We start from the raw sequence: 26,736 nt of genomic DNA on the forward strand, positions 1-26,736 counted from the left end.
TCAAGGACACATTCCAGCCAGGCAAGAACGCTCAAGGAGGGTGCAAGGCTCAGGAAGGTATGTAGACTAGGCAGAAGTCTGGAAGGTTACATTTGGTTCCAGAGCCTAAAGTACCCCATCCTTGCTAAAAAATAAAAAATCCTCCTCAGCAGCAAATTTATGCAGATGTCATTAGTCAATCAACTAACATTCATAAACATAATTGACTGGCATTTCTTTAATCAGCCCATAGCAACACCCCTTAGCTGTCGTAACAATTGCTGAGCTGACACACTCTAAACAACTGTAATATATGAATGTTATATGAAGCCAACCTGTTCAGAAACTGCGTAAGAATTTGCCATCCTTTTTGAATGCGGGACCTGATCTTCCACTGATTGGCCATGTTTACTGTGCGTGTTCACCTGGCTACTCTCGCCATGCTTGTGACACGCTTTGGACTTTTCCTCCTTCCCCCCTCCTTCTTTTGTGATAAATATGAAAACAGAGCTATTTGTATCTTTGACAGTAATTGACTCTTCAAATTAACAACACTTCTTTGTAACTCGAAATGCAATTATGACTTTATTGCACGGAGGGCTAGATTTGCAGCCGGCAGGAATTGCTGCTACCAGCAGTAGTACCAGCATCCTAATTAAGCTGTAAAATTCTAACAGGAGGTAGGTCATGATAACCTGTCCCCAAAAGGTACAGAGTGTTGTAGATTCCCTACAATGTAAAAAATAAAATAAAAAAATGCTTTGTGTAAGAGAATGTAACATTCAGTTGGTGATGATGAAGTGCAGTTTACAGACATAAACTTAATACCAAGTATTACTGGCCACAGTGCCAGGATGTGGCGGAGAGGAAGAGATATGCATCAATAAATGACATATTAAGGATCTTAAGTGACTTAAAGGAACTGGTAGTTCCCCACACCTTGCCTTCTGCTTTGAGATTGGAAAGCTGTTCATGCAAAAAGCATGCCACTCTGATCATCTTCTGTAATATGGTTTGTCTTGTGTCACTTAGAAGATCACGATAATATCTGCACTATTTGGTATGCCAGCTATGGAAGATGCTAGTGCATTAAACAAGGAAAGTCAGAAAGTCACAGCTAACCAACTAACAGAGCAATCCTATACATTGAAGTATAGGGATCCATGCCACTTGGAATAATGTGCAGAGAGAGAATGGTTGTATCTAGCTACATTTTACTCATTGTATACCCATTGAAATGACTGGACCTAAGGAAGTCATGCCTATTAATGATAAGGTCTGCTCGGAGTAGGGACAGCATTGGCCACAACCCAAGATAACAACAACAACAACTTATTATTATTTGTACCCTGCCCATCTGACTGGGTTAACTAAGGGGCTTTGAAATGATTATTTTGAGATAAAATGTTGTTAGAAATGACTATTTAAATATGCGTTTACTGCAAGTTTTATTGCAGATTCTTTTTATGAAAAAGCATGGGAGATGAATGCAGGGGGAAATGTCACAGGATTTATATTGAACCTGCCTACAGAACTCCAAAAGGCAAACTATCACGGAAAATCATGGGACTGGGACAGGGAGCAGGGGACATAATCTTAGCGGGAAGCATTTGACTGGTGGTGATCCATGCTTAGCAAAGTTGACTTTTCACTGAGGTTGAATGAGGCTTTGTATAACAGAGGTCCAGCCTCAGCTGGATATTCCACTGCGTCAGCAATGACATTTGCAGAATTTGTGGAAGGGTCTTGACTCGAATGCAGGGTGGTCTGTTGCTATGAATGCTGCCTATTCATGTCACTTAGATGGCAGCATCTTTAAGGGCTCTGTCAACAGAACTATATCCTACCACATTGTGAAGCTGCTGGATTTCCACCACTTGACCTACTTGAAATGTAGGCAAAAGAATGTGCAGGGAAGAACATGCTGCGGTACAATTCAGCCTCAGCAGGAGATGGATCAGAGAGCATAAGAATGTCTACCATAATGTCTCTGCAGCCTTGGCTGAGAATTTGGTTAAGAGCTGATGCAGAGGATGCTGAATGCAAAGAACACAGAGGGCCTATGAGGAAACAGGGGTGTGTGAATCTGCCTCCCTTGGCTTTATTTTACTTGCACATGTGATTCAGTACCATTGTTTTCCAATGGTAACCTAGGAATTTTTCCTTTTTAAAAATTGTACATTATTTATAATGTATGTTACTAGGCACAATAATTTGGTTTTTGAATTATTATTATTCTTTTTTAAAAACCATGTGGATGTTCCCTGTGAAGAGGGGCTGATTGTTAATCCACTCTGGGAACTGTAGCTCTAGGAGGAGAACAGAGGTTTCCTGACAACAATTAGCACCCTTAACAAACTACAGCTCCCATGATTCTTTGGAAGAAGCCATGACTGTTCAAAGTGGTATCATAGTGCTTTGAATGTACAGTGTGAATATGCTCCCAAACCTAGATTCCTTGGAAGAGCTAGCTGGCTAGTTGCAGGACCCTCACTATTATTTTTCAGTGCTTGACTTCCACAAGGCTGAAGAAACAAGGGACCCACCCTCTTGAGTCTGAATATGGTGGTGGGTCTCCCTCTTCTATCCAGGAGGCTCCTGAATAAGAAACTGACAATTCTCCACCTATGGCAGCAGTCTGAACTTCATCAGAGTCCCCTGTTCCATAATGCTTCCCAGGCCAAGAAGCATGGTAACTCCTCCCTTGTGTACTGTAAAGATTGGCACAGAACTACCAAATACAATTGTTTGACAGCTGCTCCTGATCAAAGCTCCCAGATGTGCTCCCCTTGTGATCTTATTAACTGTTTTTTAAAAATGTTTTGAATTGTTATGCTTTTTAATTGTTTTGTCTAATTGTATATTTTAATGTAAGATGGTTTAATGCCATTGTATATTTTAAGCATGGATTCATTTTATAGTTGTAAACCGCTTAGAAGCCATTTTGGCATGCAAGTGGTTAATCAATCTGGGACATTTTCTGCCCAATCTGGGACCTGCTTTGCACTTTCTGTCATCCACCTTCCATGCTGCTGCTCGCCTGTTGATTGGTCTTGTGCTTGGGCCTGAGCGTCTGTATTAAATATCAGCAGCATTATCTATGCAGCACTTATCAAAAGTTTGTGGGAAAGTTAGCCCCTTTGGCAGAACTTCAGCAGTCGAATGACTTTTTATAACATGCTCCCCCCCCCTTTTTATTTTTTATTTTATTTTTGTCAGTGCCAACAAGATTTAAATTGTGCAGCTCATAGATTCAGCTCTTTAACAAGCCTCGACCTTTGGAGTTAATGCTCCGATACACTTGAATAAACTCAAATTAAGAACCTCAACCCTGATACAAACAGAAGCACAAACTCTCTCTGGGATGCGGCTGCATGGCAAACAGAAGGACACTGAGGGGAATGCATGACTACTGTGCTGTCAAGAGGGAAAAGCCTTGCGAGGAACTAAGTCGTCAACTGACGCAACAAGGACATGGGCAGGCCTTGCTGCTTCACTAACTCAAATTTGCTAAATGTTGGGGTTTCTCAACTGGGATGGGGCTGCCTCAGTCAAGCAGCATCCTTGCCATTGGAAGAGCAGATCCATAGTCTTGGGATGAGGAGCCTGTGAACCACCTGTTGTTGTTGGACTGCAACTCCAGCCAGCATAGCTAATGGTCAGGGATGATAGGAGTTGTAATCCAACAGCATTTGGAGGGCCACGTGCTTTGTCTCCCTGCCTTATTTCTTGGTTGATGTTGCCTGATTTCATTTACTTCTGCTTCTTCTGAACGCCTTGTGCACAGAGCATGGCATCAACCCAAGTTCCTGCCATCTTGGATTCTGCCGCTACTGCAGTGCACATGCACTGCCTGATTTCGCATAACTCCTCCAACTTGGAATACAAAACCAAAGGGAAACTACAGAACCATATTTTTGACTGCTCAAAAAAAATCAGATGTTCATTTAGTAGGAATGAACAGAAATACAAATAACTGCCTTGCTGGGTCAGACTAGGAGCCATCTAGCCTGACATTCTGTTTCCAGCAGGGGCCAAACAGACACCTCTGGAAGCTGATGATATATTTAGTGGAGTTGTCGTACTCTGCTCTCCAGTTTTTATGGGTTTAATTTGCCTCTCATTTTCTTATTTATTTTATACTTATTTGTTAGTTTTATGTGATATCTGCATGGCATTTGAAATAGTTTTTATTCACACTATTGTACACCACCCTAGAGTCTTTTAATGAAGGGCAGTTAAAAATATTTTGAATAAAAGTTGCATGGTATATTAAATACATTGTAGCCTTAATGCATCTAAACACTGAACTGTGCAAATTAGTTGGTTCAGCTTAGTTGAGGCAGTTGGCAGATTCACCAGATAGGCTCAGTCTATCTTTTATATCCATATACCGATAAGATTTAATGATCTTGTTATGCTACAACAGTATGTAGAACTCTTGAATATCTTCCCCTGCTTTCTCTTAGCTCATATGAAGACATGTGATCAATGCAGCCTTCTGGTATTTCAAAAATCCCATTTAAGAACCTAGAGGAAATATTATTTCTACCCTCACCAATAACATAGATTATCTCGACCCTTTCGGCTTCAGCCAAACTGGCTTCAGGCCTGGTTTTGGCACTGAAATAGCCTTGCTTGCCATGATTGATGACCTTTGTCAAAGAGACTGTGACCCTGTTGGTTTTCCTTGATATCTCAGTGGCTATGATATATCATAGACTATGGCATCCTTCTGCAAAAACTCAGTGGGATGGCAGTTGAAGGCACTGTATTACAGTTGTGAGTAGAACATCTGCAGGCTCATCACCAGCAAGTGGAATTAGAAGACTGTTGCTGAGCCCAGTGGGTTTTGAGTTGTGGTGTCCCAAAAGATCCATTCTGTCTCCTATGATATTCAACATCCATATGAAACTGTTGGGAGCTGTCAACTGGGGATTTGGAGCATAGTGCCATCAGTATGTTAATGACACACAGCTCTATCACTCCATTCCACCAGCATCAGGAAAGGCTGTGAAGATGTCAGATCAGTGTCTGGAAGCAGTGAAGGGCTGGGTGTGGGCTAATAAAATGAGGCCGAATCCTGATTAGATGGAGATGCTTTAGGTAGGTAGTTGCCTTACTCTGTGATTAAGGTGCTGGACCTGTTTGAGAAGAGGTTGCACTACCTCTGAAGTAAAAGATTTGTAGTTTGGGAGTATTCCTAGATTCCAACTTGTCAATGGAGTCTCAGGTGGCTTCTGTAGCCAGCTGTGCTTATGCCCATCTTTGCTACTGCTATTTCTGGACAGGAATAGCCTGGCCTTAGCTTTCTTCCTCCTTAGCTGACCTCCTGCTTTGACTTCAGATGCCTTAAATATACTTTATTTTATATTAAATTGTATTGTTTTAACATTTTGATGTTTGATGTCCTGTACTCCTTTGGGAGAAAGGATGGGATGCAGATTTTACAAATAAATAAATAAAACACATGTAGCTTTGCAATTCTTTTGTGGCAGCCAAAAAACTCTGAGGCCACTCCTATGCTGCAGCTGTACTACAGCAATCTGAACCCTCTGCCTTTTCTGCCATCTCTCTACCAACACTATAGCTCATTCTCTCCATTTCATCTGTCACTGGAAGTTCTTCTGAATTGTTCTTCCATTTATTTTTAATACTGTGGCTGGTAATGAGTACCAGAAGTCAAAGCATATGCTCTGTATTCAGAGGAACTCCAAAACTGAAAACCCAAGAGAAGGCTAGGCAACTGTTGCCCAGGATGGCTCTTTCCAAGAAAAGGTACATTATCCAGAAAACAGAGCCACTAAGACTGCTTCTAAAAAAAGATCTGCAAATGTTTTTCAGGGAAACAAGACACTCTTTGAAGTTCTGATCACCCCTCTTGACTTTTTACTTTATAAATGTAGATTCTCAGGCTACATGCATGCAACATTTTATTCCAGAATCAATGGAGACAGAGTACTTGTCTTTCCTACATAGTCCAAACACAATCTAGATGTATTGCATATTTTATTGCTTCTTGAGAAACTGCTTTCATTCCAAAAATAAAATCTCATTGCAGATTAATTCTTCATGACCCCCCACAGTATGTCCAGGCTGTCCCAGTAATGAGGTATGTGTGCATCCACACTTACCCTATTACATTGTGGGTGGGTGCAAACCAAAACACAATCACCACTTCCTTCTTCATTCACCTGGGAAGGAGGAAAAGGCATGGAGGACCTAATCAAGGGGAAGGTTTTCAGACATGTGTTGAATAACCACGCCCACCCTTGCAGACAGCAAACTCTAGAATCAATCTAATTGAAAGCAGCATGTTAAGGATGGGTCTGAACAATTCTGGATTGAGAAAAACTACATTTTTGCGCTACAAATGGGTTAGCGTGCATGCAGACTATGAATCATAGATCTGGGCGATCGGGTGGCAAATGTTGGAGCAACAGTGTTTGGCGGCTAGGAATAGCAACTGCTGTCTGCTAGAGACAGCTTGTCTGCTTTCTAAAGCCCATGACGTTATGGCTGCTGCCAGTTAGGATGGAGAAATGTGTGAAACCACAGCAGTTCCTCCTCACCTTAGCAGCACAGGGCCTGGCAACCAGTAAGGCAATCTCCTTTCTACACTTCTGCTGGAGTGTGGTGGAAGGAAATCTTCTCCTTTCCACAAGACTGCAAAGCATGCAGACAAACTGGATATTTCTTTGCAGATTTGGCCCAATGTTCAGAGAGGAACAAGCACATCCTTCGCTACATAGAAGGCCACCTCCACTGGCCCCCACCTGTACACATGAAGATGGATGGTCCAAATGATATCTACACAGATATTGTTCAATGAGTATAGGTCAAAATCACATGGTTGGTTCCCTGATTGAATTAGAAAGTCAGCCATGTGGTTTTTTGCTAAAGGCTGCCCTTATAGGTATGGGTAGAGCCGGAGTACCAGGTGAGCACCTGGGGAAAGCTGTGTATACTTGCTGCTCTGTATGCATTGGGGCTGGATCAGGGGAGGTGGGCTGGCCCGGGCAGAGGGTGGCACAGATAGCATATGCTCCTTGTAGCACGCAAACCAACTCTTTATACTAAGCTCTTGCAAACCTGTAAACGTGGGACTCCCAGGCTGACGATAGCACCTAACAGCCTCTGAGAAAGAGTGCCAGCCGCCATGCAATTGTTAGCAGCAAGGCTAAAAGTTGTAATCAAATGAAGCTAATGAAGTTGTCTATTTCGGAATGTAAAAGATTATGCAGGAAACATGTAATAAAGCAAACCTCTCCATAACAGAATGCTCATTCGGCGTGTGTGTTCTGCTAGTGGCGTCCCTGAGCAGATGGTTCCGCTAGCTCACTGCCAGCGCTCTCTAAACAGCCGCCACATGCTGGATTGGGAAGGAGCTCCCGCACATGTAACAGTGGCAGCTTCAACAAAATGCACAGACGGCTGCAATGCTGAGACAATTGGAGCCCATTACCATATAACAACATTATCAGCACAAAGGGTTTTCACTACAGCTTTTGGTGGGCCTATCGCTGGCTTCATCTGCTCAGCCTGTGGATAAAACTGAGAAGTTTGTGGAGGCCTGCTGAATTCTGGGTAGAGGGCAGCAGTGCTTCCACACCCCTGAATCTGCACTGCAGTGAAGAAGAATGAGAGGGCTGTAATTTGGTTCAAAAGCCCTCAGCACTGCCTTGGTGAAAACAGTAACGAAGCCAATGGATGCTAACAATGGCAGTGCAAGCCAACAGAGCAGCTCCGTGTCGCTTCTCAGATGTTCCAGAGAAACCATGCAAGGAACTGCAAGGACTAGAACCAGGAATCCAACCACACTTCCTGCACTGCTGCCTCATGTGGCTGCTGGAACCACTACTAAGATCTATAGAAGGGTTGGGCCATTTGGGCCAAGCCACACCCAAGTTCCCTGCACCTGGTGTCATATATGACAACAAGTGTGGAGCAGGTAAAGAAGCAGCTGGGTCAAAGTAGGTTTGCAGACATCACCAATCAGCTGTTGGGTGGTGCCTGCAATGCTCTGTACACAGCTCTTTGTGGGCATCAGCAATCAACTGATTTTTGGGCTTGTAAAGTCCTCATCAGCCCCCATGATTAGCCCATTGCAGAGGCTTGCATAGCTCCATGTACAAAGGCCCCAAGCCCTAATTATTAGCTTACTGTCAAACATGGCCCATAGAGGGGTGTGGGAAATAAAGCTCTGGCACACTGGCTAGATCTAGTTCCTTAACTCTGCACTACAGGCTGCAGCATTCTCTAGACCAGCCTTTCTCAACCATGGGTCCCCAAATGATGTTGGACTACAACTCCCATCATCCTTAGTTGGTAGCACCAGTGGCCAGGGATGATGGGAGCTGTAGTCCAATATCATCTGGGAGACCCATAATTGAGAAATACTGCTCTAGGTTATAAAGGGTTCCTGGGCTTTGTCATGGCTCTCCCTATCCATTCTGGGTGTTGGCAAACTCTCATAGGCTTCCTGTTCAGGCTGATTTGCAATGCAAATCTCTCTCTCTCTCCACAAAGAATAAAACAAGAAAAGTACATAAAGAGCACAGCAGATAAAATACACAACATTAAAATCTATTTAAAAGCAACAGGTAAAAATAACATCAGCAGGCAAAAACTTGCTGGAATAAAAATGTTTGTTGCCAACTGGCAAAAAGACAACCAGAGAATACGCCATCCATGCTTCAAGGAGTAAAGTCTTCCACAATATCAGTGTAGCTACTGAAAGGCCATGCCTCTTATCATCAGTGCTGCCTCTACCTTTGGTGAGACACAGTCGAGAGCCCCAACTTCTGATCTCTGGGAGTGACTGGTACAATATTCTTACTGCTTTTCTGGAACATTTGAAGCAGCTCTAAGACAGGTTACTCCCTGACACACGCACCCAAATTCATTTTTGGAACCAGCCATGGCCTCCTGTTTCCCCACCAACTCATCACCCTCCATGCCTTACATTTGTAACGTAAGAACTGCAGCACTTGCATGTCAAATCTGCAATTTAGGACAGATGTTCCAAGTATGCAATGATTGAGCTGGCTCTGATTACTAATCATTTCGGCTGTGAGCAAAAGCAGTGACTATTTATTTATTATTATTTATATATTAAATTTAGATACCACTGTTGACCCGAAGATCTCAGGGTCGTTCACAAGATTAAAAATACAGGATAAGAGCACAAGATAAATGGTTAAAAGCAAAACAAAGCAAAACAATAACCCAAGCAGTTCTGTGACACATTCCAGATTATCTTACCTGTACTGGATAACAGCAGGGTTGGCCTTAGCAGAGCAGTGAAACTTTACGGTGTTGTCTTCAAGGACAGGCTGAGGTTCAACTGACAGATTGACGAGAGGTGGATCTGTAAAGAGACAACAGCCAATCTATTAGCTATCACACCTTTGTGTGAGGAACTGTATCTTTCTGCAGTATTGCTTCCCCATTTTGTCCGGCTGCTGTGATGGATGATTGTGTACTAACTAACCAGCATACCTGTTTGACCTTAGAGTGCCAGAAGTCTTGTGTCCCCAAAGTGAAATCCCTTTTTGTGAGCGAATGATGGCTTTAAGAGCAGAGCAAGTCTGGGAGCAATTATTTCTTGTTCTGCAATTTCTTTTCTGAGTGACTTTGTGAAGGTCACTTTGCTGCTATGTGTGCCTGCCTCTTTATAGGCCTGCGAACACAAAAGATCTGTTGATCCAAACAGTTAACGCAGTGGACCAAAGATTGTAACACATTCTTGATGCTGTGTAAGAGCTAATCTTTCACATACTGTATCTAGGATTGGGGGAGAAATTCGAGTCAGTTCACATTTAAAGGTGAACCTACTGATTTTGCATTTTCTGAAACCATACACATACCAAAAGCCAGTCATCCTTTGAGCCTGTGATTTGAAATTTGCAGTCTTCCAAATTTTGCAATGCAGTTCTCTAGTCAAGTAATGGGTGCACAAATGCACGGTAGATTGGGGTGTGTGCATAAAAATGCATATATTAGTGAAAACAACATGCAAGAAAGCATTATGTTGGGGAAATTGTCTTGCAAAAGGTGTAGAACTGTGTACAAAAATGGGCATATTAGGAGAGATTCACACTAAAATGTTGGTGAATTTTCATGAGGACTGTAGTCTGCGGCATAGTGGTATAGTCCAGGTACAGTTTTACCACCACTCTTGCACCGCCAGGCAGTGGTGGCTGGTGCCCACTGAGACTGGTGGGGTGGAAAGCAGAGAGACCAACAGTAGGGGGAGCCAGAGCCAAATGACTAGGGGAGCCAACTGATTCTTGTTTCATTGCCTGTTGAGTTCTACAAAGGAAACATGGAGACTAAGGAGGAGGACGAAGAACCTCCTGCACTGGTTCTAAATTATAAGGCTGGCAGGTGGGGTCTGGCTGAGGGCAGACTGAGGGTGATGGGGCAGGGCCACTGAATCTGCCTCCTCTGAGACCAGGATTTGCATCTGGCTTATGAAGTAGCAATTGACACATAGCCATAAGAATATAAGAAGAGCCCTGCTGGATCAGGCCAGTGGCCCAACTAGCCAAGCGTCCTCTTTTCCATTAAGGCCACCCAGATACACGTGGGAAGCCCACAAGGAGGACATGAATGCAACAGTGCTCTCCCACTCATGATCTCAAACAACTGGTACTCAAGAGCACGCTGCCTCTGATCCTAGTGGTATTAACAGCTGTAATAATCAGCAGCCATTGATAATATTACATGCGCTGACAGTCACATTTAGTCATTTGCAATGGAGTATTCCTTGCGTCAGAAAGCAATAACTGAATTGTCAGCAGATGGGCATTATTTAAAGGTAAGATGCCTTCAACAGCTTCCAAGGGGGCTTCCTTAATTTGTGAATCAGTTAACAATTGTTTCAGGGTATGTATCGCCCTTCAGCCATTCTGGCCAGTTGTTGCAGGGGGGAAAAAACCAGACTGCTGGTGAAAAGGGAGTTAATTCCTGTGTGGCAAATTAAGTTGTCACACAGAAAATTTGAAACAGGAGGCTCTTGTCATCTCGCAGATCTGTTCCCTCTCTGCTGTCTGAGCCAGATTGGCTCAATTTCCCAATTGTGTTCTGGCTGACACAATTGCTGGAGGCGGATGATCCATTATGCTCCACTTGGCACCTCATACCAACTGAGATATAATCCATGTGCCCTGCTGGTGGGCAGGTCAGGAAGAATCTCTCTCTCTCTCTCTCTCTCTCTCTCTCTCTCTCTCTCTCTCTCTCACACACACACACACACACACACACACACACACACACTCCCCCCAAAACCCAACATGTTTTCCATTCCAACATAGGAGTATAAGGATTGAAGACTGGTGTCACTCTGAAGATGACAACACCGACACGACTAAGCTGGGATCAGAGGAGGCCACCCTGGCAATATTTCTCATATATCTGGAGTTCCTTTCCTCTTTATTGTACGGACTCAGATATTAGTTTTTAGAATGTCAAATCTGTGGGCTATTAATAATCTTGAACTTGAGGCCGTTGCATTAAGGCAAGGAAAATAACCTCAAGGTAAGAAGAGCATTGCCAATGGCCCATCAAGTCCAGCATCGTGCTTTCAGAGTGGTCAACTAGATAGCTATGGGAAGCCTGCGGTCAGGATGAGTGCAAGAAAAAGCTGTGGAACATGCAAGTGGCCAGGTAGAATCTAAAGCAGAGCTCTCCAAACTTTTCATGCTGGTGACACACTTTTTAGACATGCAACAGAGTAATTCAGTTTTACTAGCAAACTTGAAGTTAAACTAACCCATTTCCAGCCCGGGGAGGCGTGCAGGGAGCATTTGTGTGACACTGCAGCCAACACACTATTGTGTCACAACACAGAGTTTGGAAAGCTCTGATCTAGAGGATTGAGAAGGGTATTGGAGGGGAAGGTTGGACCACTGAGGACCAATGAAACCCGCAGTATAAGGGGTGGGAAACCTGTGGCCCTCCAGATATTGTTGGACTGCAATGGCCAGTGATGATAATGGAATCACAGAATCATAGAATTGTAGAGTTGGAAAGGACCACAAGGATCATCTAGTCCAACCCCCTGCAATGCAGGACACAGACCCACAACCCTGAGATTAAGAGTCTCATGCTCTACCGACTGAGCTATCAGGAGGACAAAACTTAGTGTAAGAAAAACCGTAATTTGGAGTGACACAGGTTCTTCACCCCTACAGTATGGACAGGAAAACGTCAGACTATAGGCACTTTATTGAGTTCTCCAATCCAGGGACTTAATATTCTCAGCCTATCAATGGTTATGATAGTATTTTTTGGGGGGTGTGTATGTGTGTGTCTCCTACTGGGAATGAAGAAGGTTCAGTGCCATGGTTCACCAGGTTCTGAGGTCCTTTTCCCAATTCTGCATATTTATTCACTCTGATAACCCTGTCATAATCTGCACTGGTGGAATGAACCCTACTGAAGTAAAGAAAAATGCCAATATGTGCTGTGATTGCAGGATGCTGGGGTGAAAAGTAAGCAGTTCAAGGTGGCTTCACCAAGGTGATTGTGTATGGGCAGATTTCAGGTGAACATATATCCCTTGTACCAGAGGTGTAGGAAGCCCAGGTGGTACCCGGTGCAAAAGATTTTTGTCACCCCCTTCCTACGCCTCTGCACCCCCACCTCTGTGACTCCTAAGTACCCCGAGCCGTTGGGGGAAGGGGGGGAGCTATGCCGCTTTGCTGGGGCTCTGGCCAAGCTGCGCAGCTTGTCCTCTCGGGGGTCACAGCTCCCGTCCGTCCGTCCTCCTCCCTCCCTCCCTGGCTCGCTGTAAAGCGGCAATGCGGGAGCTGCTTAAGGTGAGCCAGGGAGGAGGGATCCCACTGCTGTCCGTACGGTGCTCCAGTGCTGCCAGTGGCAAACCACTATGTACAGTGCATGTGTGGCGTTGCTATGCACAGCGCACGCGTGCAACAGAGCGCATACTTTGTACATGGCGGTTTGCCACTGGTGCGGCCCGAGAGTCGTATGGATGGTGGTGGGATCCTCAGCGACGGCGGATGGAATCCTCCGTTTGTGGCTGTAGCGGCGCCAGAGGCACCCCACCGCCGTCCTTATGGCACTCGGTAAGCGCTGGCGGCAAACTGCTATGTACGGTGCATGTGCGGCGTCACTACATACAGTGCATGTGTGTGACACCGCGCATGCGTTGTGCGTAGCTGTTTGCCACTGGTGCATAGCTGTTTGCCGCGCATGCGTTGTGCGTAGCTGTTTGCCACCCCCCCTGCCCCCCTTGTGACGCCACTGCCTTGTACCTTATGATCATTCAATAACTTGTCTTTCAGTGTGAACTGCCTCTTTTGAAAAGTATTTTAGTATTTTAGGTGATGTGTAAGGAATCTTGAGGACTTTGGTTGTTCTGCATTTAAATGCAAACCAAATCGATTCACACACACTCAAACCACTGCACAGAATGGAGTGGATTCCATTGGGCATTTTGCCCAATTTTGTGATGCAAGTTTCTGTTCAATAATAAGCAACCTGCATTAAATACATGCAAATAGATTATGGCTAAAATACATATACTTTTCTCGAATATGCAAATCATGCATTTTAAGTATATTTGAATGCAATTTTTGTCCATTTTTTTTAAAAAAGCTGTTCAATACAGGAATGGAATGGAATGAGTGAATGTGTGAAACAGAGCAAAATGGAAAAATACAGACATGTTTATTTATTTACCACTTAATGCCAAAATAGATTTCTAAGTGGCTTACAAAGTGTAAGAACCAAAGTATATAGCGTACCATACACTTTATATTTTGCTACATGGCATGATATTATTTCTTATATGAATAATGAGGGACACAGTGCCACCACCATATGGCTAAGAATGTATAGAACCTTTATACTCAATATTGATGGAACTCACAGGTGGGATGTGTATGTGTGTGTGTGTGTGTTTGTGTGTGTATTCTACACGGAGTATTTGTACAATCTAACACTTTATTACCCCTTTGGAGGTGCCCTGTATGTTTGTACTTTTGTCCTTCCCAGCTGTGACGCTTTACGCTTTACATTTTTTATTCTCTTTCTTTTTGTTATTTTTAATTAAACAAACAAACAAACAAACAAACAAATCAATAAAACATTTTAAAACAAGCTAAATTATACATATGAAAGTTCTGCCTCTAGCATTTGATATGTGATACCTGCCTCACACATCCAAGTAATCTCTTGAAACTGATGGCATAATGAATATGCAGATGGAGAAATTGGCCCTCCTATTAACCTGTTTTTATTGCTGGGGCTCAGCCCAAGTGCATGTGAAGTGAGAAGGAAGTTGGATGCACCACTGAGCACCTGCACTGTTATCTCCTTCACCAATGAGTGATCACAATCAGCCTCTGCACATTGGTGAAAAAGAGACAGACTAGACTTCTCCAACCTGTCACTCTCCAGCTGCTTTGGACTACAATTCCCATCAGTCCCAGCCAGCATGGCATTAGGTTGGGGAAGAACTGTGATATAAGTTTTGTATCAGAGGGTACAAGTCCCAGGCAGTTTGGAGCCCCAGCACCTCTCCTTTTTAGAAATTCTGCACTAATTATGGTGCAGATTGATTTGCTAGGCTGTGCTAATGACTGCTCTTCTGTTTGCAAGAATGTCTGTAATGGTTGTTTAGCAGAGAACAAGCACCCATTTCAACACTTCTACTGGCCAGATGGAAAAAGAACCTTTTCTGAATGGTCACCCATCCATCTGCTTCTTATTAATATTAATCAGATGATTGGCAGAGCCGTCAGTGCAGAAAGGAGTCGGTCCCTAAAGTTAGTGTGGCTCCTTGGAACGTGGCTGTAGAGGGAGAACGAGAGAGAGAGATGGTGGTGGGAGGAGTCTGACCGCTTAGACTTTTGGAGCCCTTCACTCAAAAGATTGCAGATTATTCATGACCCACCTGTTCTTCTGCTGACAAATTATCAGCTCTTAACCAGAACAGAAGGGAGAAGGAGCCAGTAACTTCTGTTCATTTCTCCAGCAACTGGCCTTATTATTATACCAGATCATTTGTGTATTGCTGAAATCAAAGCTGCCATAAGGGCAAGAAGGACTTTTGCAAACCTTGCTGAACAGAAGTGACAGTCAAGCTTCACAGCCCCATTTTGTCCTCACAATATCATCTCCGTTCAGTGTCTCCATTTTGTGTGGAAATGTTCACTGGCAAGAGCTAACAAAGGAGAGCAGAGTACATTTGCAGGTTCCGTTGACACCCTCTACTGATGTGAAAAAGAAAATGTCCCAGCAATATGTTCACTAGTTTGGGAACTATACGAAGTGCCAAGCCAAATCTTCTCTGCTTCCTAATACAAGACAACACTGTGCCACTTACCACTTATCAATTTGCAACTGAGTTATTGTGGCCAACCAATTAGTTCCAAGTCCACCCACATACAGAAACCACCATCTAGTTAATAATAATAATAATAATAATAATAATAATAATAATGCAGAGAACCATTCCAATTTATTGATTTTTTGCTTATGCTTCTGGAAATCTTCCTTTCGGTTGCCACCCTAGTCTTTTCAACCTTCTGCCTTTGTAATAACGTAAAAGGTATTGGATCATTGAAACCAATATTGCTGGGAGATAAAGTCTGACTGATTCTTGAAGCTCAGGTTTTCAGTACCTTGATGGACTTGAGGAATGCCTGTTGGTCTTGCCTTCTTTTGGATTCACCTTGATAATGAAGACCCTCAGTTTCTCTCCTTCTGATGTTTGTTCAGGCAGATCATAAGTCTAATTTCTTCTTTCTTGCTTTCCAGCACCTACTACTTCCCTTCTGTCTCTCTCACTGCGCTGTTGCTCTTGAATCACTGCCTTGTCAGCTCTCTTTCTATCTCTCTCTCTTTCCCCTCCTTCTTGAGACAAGCCCATCAGCCCCAGCCAGCATGGCCAACGATCAGGGATAATGGGAGCTGGAGCCCCAAAACAGCTGAAGGGCCACAGGTTCTCCACATCTCTGTAAGATGACTTTTGCATCCTCATTTTTGTCTGGTTACCATAAGAAGCTGCTTCAACTGAGGCAGACCCATAAACAAAAAAATAACTCTGAGCAGATAACAGCAAATAAATCTTTATTTCTGTCTTTATCTGCTTTTTTACACCAAAAATGTTCAAACTTTATTCCTTGAGGGGCCCCTTGGCCTGTTGATATGTCTGCTTTGGATCTCCTGCTTGTTTGCTTTCAAGTTCTTGTCTGTTGCAAAGGATTCTAGGAAATATTCTATGGCACACGCTCAACTCACAGGAAGCACTGCCTGCTGGGCTTCCCTGTTGCCATCTGTGAACTAAGAGCATTCCCTAGAAATAGTCCAACACTCCCTGCGCCTACATGTGAATCACAAGAGGCCCCATCTGTATTGGCATGCTGCTGGCTTTTGAAAATGCATGTGTTTACACAGACATACCCTTGATCTCTTAACCCAAGTGTCCTGTTTTAATTGCTTTGCTGTTTTCATGATTTTGTTTTATTGCTTATGGTTTTTTAAAATGGGTGCTTTTTAATTATGGATGTTTATATTTCAATGTTTGTGTAACTGGTTGTTATACTTTGCAAACCTCTTAGAAGCCTGCCAGTCAGTCTTTCATAGAAGCTCATCCACAATGATTGATATCCTCTTTAAAGAACCACAAGGGTCTCCAGAGCGCAGTGTGGAAACCCATGTTTTTACATGGAGGAAGGAAGCTTCAGCTGGCAATGGCGGCGGTAGCGAAGCTCCGAAAGGAAGCTAGATAGGAGGGAGAGAATAAATAACTAGACTGTGGTAGGCAGTGTGGCTTGTGATAGGCCATCCTTTGTTGGCTACAACTTCATCAAAGCGGCTGGTACTTTACCAAGATTCCTTCTTTGTTGGGAGTGCAGCCACCTGCCTTTTGGCTGGGAAATTATGATGAGAAATTATAGGTATTTTCAATTTAGCCTAATCTCATTTTAAAATGCGCAATCCAAACAACAATAAAGGCAGACACAGGTTGGAATATAAATGAGCTGTGCTCCCATAACATCCCTGAGATATATAGCACACTCCTAATTCATTTGCAGGCATCCTGACACTTCCCCATTGTTAGACAACAACAGCTAATCACCTTCCTTTGTTAAATATGAATCACATTTCTCTTTAGTAGCTTCCCCATTGTTTGATAGTTTAGTAGCTGTGGTTAGGATGTACAGGAGAATCCTCTTTGTATACTGAAGGAGAGCAAGCACCCTCTTACTCTGAAAGTTGTCCATTTTTTTTAAAAAAAGTAAATTAACAATAAGAATGAATGAAAGCCTTTGAACTTTCCTTTGCAAATGGAATCATGATTTCTAATGATCTGGTAATGGCATGCCAAAGATTCCCCACCAGAAATAAAGTAACATTTACATAAGTGATCGTTCAACATAATGTAATTCCACTCGGTTGCAACTGATAATTCATGCCTGGCTTTTTGTAATTCATTTGAATTACCAAGTCTCCTTGGCTCATTTTCTTAGCTTGTGAAGAATGCACAACCTGAATGGCCGAATGTTATAAGCCACGAACAATTGTCTTCCAAAGTCCTAGTACTGAGAAACACATTTTTTCCTTGGGAACTATGATTCATTCCTCCAACCGTTTTAAGAAGGTGAAAAAGCTATTTACTCTTACAGTGCAATCCCATATATGTAAACGCAGAATTAAGTACCATTGTATCCAATAGGACTTACTCCCAGGTAACTGTGTCTAAGATTGTAGCCTTAGTGGTTCTGCGTGAGTCACAGTTCTGAACATGTCTCTTGATTGGGAGAAGACAGCCTTCTGTAAGAATGGGTGACTCCTGTGACTTTGTGCAGGGAGTGATTGAATTATCTAATCACCTTCAGATTCAGATATGCAGAAAATAATTGCACCCAACTTCAGGGCTGATTGGAAGAATGCAAGGCTACATTCATGAATCATGCAGAGATCCAGTAGACAACCTCCTCTTTTGATGTATTTATGTTATAGACTTAAAAATAAAATAAAATCCTGCCCTTCTAATGCATATGCATTACTCAGGGGAGATTACGGTGAGTAAAATAACAATTGGTGGAATTCAACTGTGCACTAAAGTGATCTGTAAGTGCAAACATTTCTGCTTTCCTGACAAAATGCTTTTCCTTCTCCTTCCCCATGCCCTGTTCTGTGGGTTCTCAACCCCCCCCCCCCCAGAGCAGATTTGGGAAGGAGGTGAGAGTCACGTGGGGGGAAGAGTAAAGTGCCTTTGGGTTAGCAGGACTCATTGTGCTAGCTTCTGCATCTGCAACAACTTAGTTGAATCTGGCGCAGACTCATTAAAAAGCAATGCTACCAGTACAAAGTATAATTGAGTCAGGCGCAGTGGCTAAAATGCAATTTTGAAATAAAATCACAATCTGTGTGTCATGGCCAAAGTCTGTTGAAATAATGTCTTCATTAGTTGGCAGAAGACAACCCAAGAGGAGGCAAGTTGTTCTACAGTATAGCCACTGAGAAGGCACTGTCTCTTGTCACCACCAACCATGCATGGAAACCTTAGGTGGGACACAGGGACAGGCCTTTCCCTCTGAACTGGGTGGAAGTTGGTATGGGAGAAGGTGGTCCCTATAATTTACTGGACCCAAGTCATTTAGGGCTTTAAAGGTCATCCACACATTGGACTTTGCCTGCAAATGAAGTGGTAATCAGCCCACCATCACTAACATCCTTACTCTTGCATTCTAGACCAGGGTTTTCCAAGCTTGGAGCTGTTTTTGGACTACAACTCCCAACATCCCTAGCTAGCAGAAACAGTGGTCAGGGATGATGGGAATTGTGGTCCAAAAGCTGTTGGAGACCCAAGTTTGGGAAACCCTGTTCTAGACCACCTGAAGTTTAATTTATGCCATGGGGAAATTATTCAGGTGTAATTTGCCCCTATTCCAGACTCTGTTCAGGAGCTGGCTGAGCTAGCCTGAACCTGGCAGAGGGTCACATGACAGAACTGAATGGAGATTGGAATGCGGGCAAGCCTCCCCCACTACTCCATCACGCCCCAACCACACTCGCCACTCCCCTTTGGGAGTGGCATTTCAGCTGGCTTTGGCTGAACTGGCTAAGTCCCAGCTGAGCAGGGATGAGAGACTTCAGTTTAGCCCAATATCCCTGTATTCCAAGTTTCCTCAGGCTAGCAGATCTTGGATTGGACTGCATAGTAAAATACACATTACCACAGCCAATCTGTTTTCCTCCACAATGGACAGAGCTGATATATCCACCCCACACTGGATGAGTTCTTTGGGCTCATAGGACACAAGCATTTATTTTGTGGCCTGCTCCTCTGATTGGGGTAGATGAAATCACGTGCTACTGCTGCCATTTTAAAACTTCTGTTCTTGGCTGTTCCTTTTGCATTTTGTTCTGATTTTGGATGTATGTTAAATGGTTTTATTATGCTTGTTTCATCCTGCTACTGTTAGCCGTACAGTGGTACCTGGGATTACAGATGCTTCAGGTTACAGACGGTTCAGGTTACAGACTCTGCTAACCCAGAAATAGTACCTCGGGTTAAGAACTTTGCTTCAGGATGAGAACAGAAATCGCGCAGTGGCAGTGCGGTGGCAGCGGGAGGCCCCATTAGCTAAAGTGGTACCTCAGGTTAAGAACAGTTTCAGGTTAAGAACGGACCTCCGGAACGAATTAAGTTCTTAACCTGAGGTACCACTGTATTTACAATCTCTGAACGGAAAGACTACCTCTCTTAACTGTCCATCAAGCCTAGGGCAGAGGCTGAAAGCAGGTCTAAGGTAAAGGTAAAGGGACCCCTGGCCATTAGGTCCAGTCATGACCGACTCTGGGGTTGCAGCGCTCATCTCGCTCTATAGGCTGAGGGAGCCGGCGTACAGCTTCCGGGTCATGTAGCCAGCATGACTAAGCTGCTTCTGGTGAACCAGAACAGTGCACGGAAATGCCGTTTACCTTCCCGCTGGAGCGGTACCTTTTTATCTACTTGCACTTCAATGTGCTTTCGAACTGCTAGGTGGGCAGGAGCTGGGACCGAGCAACAGGAGCTCACCCTGTTGCGGGGATTTGAACAACCGACCTTCTGATTGGCAAGCCCTAGGCTCTGTGGTTTAACCCACAGCGCCACCTGCGTCCCTCAAAAGCAGGTCTACTAGCTGCCTAATGAATCCTCTGTGAGACAGGAGTGGTCTTGCAGTGGCCCTGAGGGGTAAAAATCCAGCAAATGGCAGGATTTTGAAAGTTACCTGATACATATTCTTGCAAAACCTGGCTCGCCTTCTTGAACTCCCATTTCCACCTCAAGCCTCCCCCACCACCTTCAGGCACATCTCCAACTCACCAACAGGCCTTGAACATTTCCTCCCCTCTCTCTTGCTTTTGGAAACAAGCCAAAGTTGCTAATGCAAACTCAGGAGTGTTAGCGTAGCAGGAGAAAGCTGTGAATACTGGCGGAAGAGTCAGGAGTAACCTCGCGCTGCTCCTTCCTGGCACGCAGGATATGAATTTCCATACAGCCACTGGGTTCTGGCAGTATAAATAGTTTATGGCATATCAAACTATTAAACATGATTTTAATCCCACTTGTGATGTTCAGCACATAACTCACAGGAGGCCTGCTTTGATGTGGTTGGTGGAACGGAAATCACTTTGAACAGATGTTCCAACTGGAGTTGCTTAGTCTCTCTTTTTTTCTTACAAACCCCAGGTCTCTTTTTAGGGGTGTGGGGTGGAGAGCTGGATTGACTATTCAGTTTAGTGACAGCTTAGGGCTGATTCTCACTACCTTCTGCTTGAGCACCAATGGTTCATCTTAACCAGGATTTTTTTTCTTATCATAAAAACGTGAGGTTTCGCTGAATTTATCTAACTAGAGGGATTCAAAAGTGAGGGACCCTTGTTGCCGGGTGCAGATATTTCTGATTGGCTTTTAAGCAGCAGAAACCTTATTTCTGCCAAGTCATTTATGGAGCAATTGATTCACAAAACGAATTCATTTCTTACACCTTTAATCTTAAAAGGAGAGACCACCAAGGTCTGATGTTGTGCACACAGTGGAAGCTGGAACGTGCACACTGCAGCTTCCTCATTTGGCCCAGACAACAAAGGCCAACTTCTTAAGCATCAGCCAGTTGGACCAAGCTGCTTAAGAATTAGAGAGCTTCATGGCCCTAATGTCATGGGCAGTGTTTCTGAGGAACCATCCCCTTTCATGTCAGGAGAGAGTCCCTTGCCAGATCAGAAGTGCCTGGCATCTAGTGGGCTGCTTTTGCCTTAGGAAGAGACTTTGCCCAAGTTTTTTTTAAAAAAATGTGGCACTGCTTCTTATCCAGCTGTGCCGCTTAAAGATATGCATCTGCTTTAGTAAAAGGTAAAGGGACCCCTGACCATTAGGTCCAGTCGTAGCCAACTGGGGTTGCGGTGCTCATCTCGCTTTATTGGCCGAGGGAGCTGGCATACAGCTTCTGGGTCATGTGGCCAGCATGACTAAGCCGGTTCTGGCGAACCAGAGCAGCAAATGGAAACGCCGTTTAGTTTCCTGCCAGAGTGGTACCTATTTATCTACTTGTATTTTGACATGCTTTCGAACTGCTAGGTTGACAGGAGCAGGGACCGAGCAACAGAAGCTCACCCCGTCGCGGGGATTTGAACCGCCGACCTTCTGATCGGCAAATCCTAGGCTAGACAAAGCCAAAATATTTAACTATGTGCTTTGGTAACTTTCTGGCTGCTGTCTGAAACAAAATGGGTCTTCTGGGAGGTGCTCTGAGTTCACATTCACTCCATGCATTGAAAGAAGAAGAAGAAGAGTTTGGATTTGATATCCCGCTTTATCACTACCCGAAGGAGTCTCAAAGCGGCTAACATTCTCCTTTCCCTTCCTCCCCCACAACAAACACTCTGTGAGGTGAGTGGGGCTGAGACTTCAGATAATTGTGACTGGCCCAAGGTCACCCAGCAGCTGCATGTGGAGGAGAGGGGATGCGAACCTGGTTCACCAGATTACGAGACTACCGCTCTTAACCACTACACCACACTGGCTCTCAAAGCAGGCGACTTCTTCACAACAATCCTTGGAACAGTAGTTTGCTAAAAGTGCTGGTACTGCGGCTCTGCGGGAGGTAAATGACAGTTCCCAGGATTCTTTGGGGCAAGCCAGATATGCTTTAAATGTGCTTTGAATGTATGGTGTGGGTGTGCGTTGTGAAGCATGCTGTTCCCAAAGCTTTGCTTTCTCTTTGAAAAGGACAATCAGGTGAATGCTGGTACCCTTTCTCTCAGGCTCTCCATAAAATAGAAATTGCCAAGCAGGCAGAAGATGGGATGGAGAGGATGAGAACAATTGCCCATTTTTTGCCTCTGGCAATGACCGCCCTTAGCATGTGGCCCCTGAAAAGTTGCTTGTGAGGCTGGGCTGAAAAATGTTTTCACTCCATTACAGATATTGCACATACAGGCACAACCACTAGCTTATGTGAAGTTTGAACTGGCCCTTCAATTCCCCTTTGGAACTCCCTCCTGCTACAGGAGCTGCCTCTCTCATCCTTTTGGCACCTGCTGAAGACTTTCCCCTTTCAAAAAGTCTTCCAAGTAGAGTTGTCCGTCCCCCCATTTATTATCCTAGTCAGTGCTTGTACCGGCTATGCAACTTTATTTATATATGAAATTCATGTATATATAATGCATTGTGAAATCAGTTTGAGAAGGGAGACATTAACTGAACGAACGAATAAACAAATAAATACATCTCAATCAAAGTGTCATTTCCACAATATAGTCAACGGGGAAACATGATGTTTCCAGCTATTCTGAAGCAGGACTCTGCTTTGGATCTTAACCAAAGTGAGAGGACAGTTTGAAGAACTGGACCAAACTGGGCTGCTGCTAAAGACCTAAAGTGGATTCTAAAGTGACTCCTTCCCCCTGCCGCCACACATGCCCCTAATGCTGCTTTCACTTCAAAACTGAAATTTGCTCCAGAAAGGAAACTTTCCATTCTATATTCAGGGATGCACTGCTGGCTCAGAAGCAGCACATGAGGGTTAAATTTTTATTTTTAACACAGTGCTTTTGGCCTGGGCAGTTCTGCTTCTCAGCTAGTCCCACCAAAGCCAAAAGCAGTGTGTGAAATGCTACTTTTTATTCATATTCCCTCTGAGGCCTGCTCTCCTTTCACAATGGGAGGGCAGCTGCCAGGTCAGGGCTGTCAGCAGAGACTCACATGCCACTTCCAATTAGAGGTGGGGAACAGAGGGAATTGCAAGTGGGGACCTTGAAACTTCGAGGTTGCCAAAGTTGCACAAACGGCAGCGGACATATGCGCAGCCTCCCCCATCCCAACATGGAGCCATAAGTTCTCACAAACAGCAACTCCATGCAAAGGGATCGTGGTAGCAAGCCCATTAGCAGCCCTTGCCTATTTTCAAGGCGCTCTATCATACCCACCATACATGTGAGCAGAGACCAAGAAAAAGACAATTAGTTCATCCCTGTCCATGGTGCTGAAGGAAACCACAAAGCTCCCACCTAGGGGTTGACGTCTGCTATCTCAAACCTCTTGCTGCTGCAGAGTGAAGAATTCATCCCTTTATTATTATACCCCTCTCCATCAACCAGCCACTGCTGCTAAACTGATAAGCCCATTAGAGACCATTAAAAGCAAAATTCTTTTAATAGCTGGATGGGATATTATTATTTCTTTCGCAGCGTGGTCTACCTAATGGTTTGGAGTAAAAATTGGTCTTTTATTGAATCTCCCCTTTCTGAATTGGTTTCTGCTGCCTTTGGGGATTCAGCTCACGTTGCTGGCCTTATACTGTACAGCACGCCATAATGATGCCTCAAGTTCTGTGTTGTTGTTTTCTCCCTGCGTTTGAAGCTGTTGTAACTGTTTGCTGGCTGCGAAATAACCCATACCATTATCTCATTTCATCTTGCCAGTTCTGTCAGGACATGCTAAAGAACAACCTGAGAGCCTGTTAATCTTGCAGTGAAATGGTTGGAAGTTTTAAGTGGTGAATTTTCTGCTGCACTCGAGTTTGCTCAGCCTGTTTTTAATTGGAACCAAGAAAGCAGCTGGCATGCTAATATTGAATGCCCCGCAATTGCAAATTGATGGCAAATACAGATGCAGGAATTTACGAATGTGGCTGATGATGGGCTGGGGGAGGGGAGGGAGAGGAGGGGAAGGTCAGGCCCAATTTGACAGCAGCAAATACAAAAAAAAAAAAAAGATGGATGGATGGAAGGAAGATGTATATCTTATGGAATTCCTTGTGCTGCCTCTTAAGAAAGAAAGGCTTTAACGAATGAATCAGTAGACTTTGCACAAATGTAGCTGCTATTGGAGCCAGTCTGGATTGATTAAAAATGCATTCAGCACAATGTGCTGGAAAGCTTAACAAGACCATGGAGGACATAGCAGCAAGAGAATGGCTGCTTTCTGACAATATCGTCACCATGTGGCAAACTGAGGACCAAAATGTATATCAGCAGCGAACATCTGTTTGTTTGGAGGAGCTGTATATACCTCCTGTTAATATGGAAATACAAAAGCAGTGGTTTGCTGTTTCTTAGGATATCAAATTCTAGGGGCAGGCTGAAGAGCCCCAGGCTCTTGGTTGCAATTGTGGGATTTTAGTCCCTTCCTTAATATAACCTGTCGAGACCCTGAGATCTTCACTGGAGGCCCCTGTCCAGGTTCTCCTGCCTAATGAGGTAAAGTGGGTGGCGATTACAGAAAGAGGTTTTTATTGTGGTGGCCTCCCAGTTGCAGAATGTTCTCCCCAGAGATGGTTACTTGGCATCAGTGTAATGTAATGACCTTTTTTAAAAATAACAAAGGTATAGTTCATTATAATTCTTGTAACTATTTTGTTCGTTTTAATGCTGTGTTAGTTTTAGTGCTGATTTATATTATTTGTGTTTATCTAATGCAGTTTTGTGATGGTTTCATTCTGGCTTTATCTTGACATTTATGCTGCCATAGGTGTTTTTTTTGTATCTTTTTGGGTTTTTTTAGGTTTGATTGTATTTTTTATTTTATTTTACCAGTTTTAAATTTGTGAGACTACCCAGAGGACATGGCTAATTGGAAAGTATATAAATGTCAAAAATTAATAACTATGAAAGGGTTGCAATACAATGGTTGAAGGCCATTGGATGGTAAGAGCTGGGAGAGATCCCTGCCTGAAATCCTGGAGAGCCACTGCCTCCAGGCATTTAACTGAGCTAAATGGATTCTCCTGCATTGCAGGGGATTGGACTAGATGACCTTTGGGATACCTTCCAACTCTACAATTCTATGATTCCATGGCCAATCATCTGACTCTGTATAGGAGAGCTTTCTATGTTCCAAATGTTCCTGTGTTCATTGTTTGAGCCTTATATGCCTACAATAGAGATTTAAACCAAGATCTAAGAAATAGCTTAGATATTTTCTCACAATTCAAATGCCTTCCACAGATCACCACCACTGGAAATGCCCTTGATCATCTTTTTAAAATTCCTTCCCACCTTCTGATTCACAACTTTACATTCAATAATACATCTAGGACTTCCCCACACATAATCCCCAGCTTTGCTTCTCTTGTTTCGGACTGGTTTCCTACTAGCAACACTAAGAAGCTATTGTGCTTTTCTCTCTGAACAGTTGACAGGCGACATCCTGTCAGCAATTTAAGCTCATTCTAGCCAAATAACACTCTTAAACCCCCTCCATAAGTTTTCCTCACTTCAATCACAACAGACAACAACGCCATCAAGATTTGTAAACTCAGCATCACATCTTCACCTTTGCCTTTCACGTCTCTCTCCAGACCTTCATTTTCCGGCTGCTTCTGAATCTTGTCAATTCATCTGGCAATAACTGCTACTCATTCAGAGAGCTAAATCATTGAGACTATGACTGTCTTGCATTTCGATGACTACTGTGAACATATCTCTCTGGCCTTGACCAGTGGAAGACTGCCTCATTAATAAATACATTCCAAATGTTGCCGCTAAGGTAATTTCTTTACGTCATCTCTATACATACAACACCTTCACTTCTTCAGTTAAAACAAACATAAACCACTTATCTTTCCCCCCCAAGGTCTTATGTGCTCCATTGATAACTCTTATAAGTCATTCACTGACACATTCCATTCTGGTGTCGCCACGGATGTCCACAGCAACATTGAGACTTTGGCTTGTGTGTTACATGATACAGTGGTATGGAAAACTTGTTCCCATGTATTTTACTGCACACCATTCATGTTTACAAGGGAAAGCTCTCACACTAGACAGAAATCCAGGGGCAACTGATTCCCATTAGCACAGGTGGGGCAGAAGACAGGAAGCGCAACAGTATATGGAGCCAAATCTGATGGCAGACAGAGCCCTTTCTCCTTCCTACTGAGTTCTACAAGGACATCACTGGGACTTAAGAGGAGGAAGCTGACACTCAGTGCCACCACATGGACTGGATGTAAGTAAGAGGGCAGCAGGGGGCTGAATAAGAGCAGATGGAGGTCCATGGGGCACTACCCCATTTACCATAATGGACCAGCCTCCACTTCAGAAAAATGTCTTTATTTTCCATCAAGGCAATCACAAATTGGCCTATTTAGACTATCCACCTCTTAGAAATAATTTTCTAATGATAGGTATGGCAGAGGGAGAGGGCAGTGATTGTCATCAGGATTACCGTGCATGTGGATGTGAGGTTTACCCCTTCCATTCCCAGCTGTGAGCCAGATGAAAATTATT

General features: G+C 43.8%; 1 protein-coding gene across 3 annotated transcripts in view; it reads right to left on the reverse strand.

Annotated features, from left to right (window-relative positions):
• KIRREL3 (kirre like nephrin family adhesion molecule 3) overlaps positions 1-26,736 on the reverse strand; it is a 775,275-nt gene that overhangs the window by 154,401 nt on the left and 594,138 nt on the right. For all 3 annotated transcript variants that reach the window (XM_028708148.2, XM_028708150.2, XM_028708149.2), the window contains one exon: positions 9,244-9,349. In XM_028708148.2, coding sequence (XP_028563981.1) covers positions 9,244-9,349 — 106 coding nt within the window. The remainder of the gene's footprint in view (positions 1-9,243; positions 9,350-26,736) is intronic.

Source organism: Podarcis muralis, chromosome 15 (assembly GCF_964188315.1).
Source record: "Podarcis muralis chromosome 15, rPodMur119.hap1.1, whole genome shotgun sequence".
Taxonomy (NCBI): Eukaryota; Metazoa; Chordata; class Lepidosauria; order Squamata; family Lacertidae; genus Podarcis; species Podarcis muralis.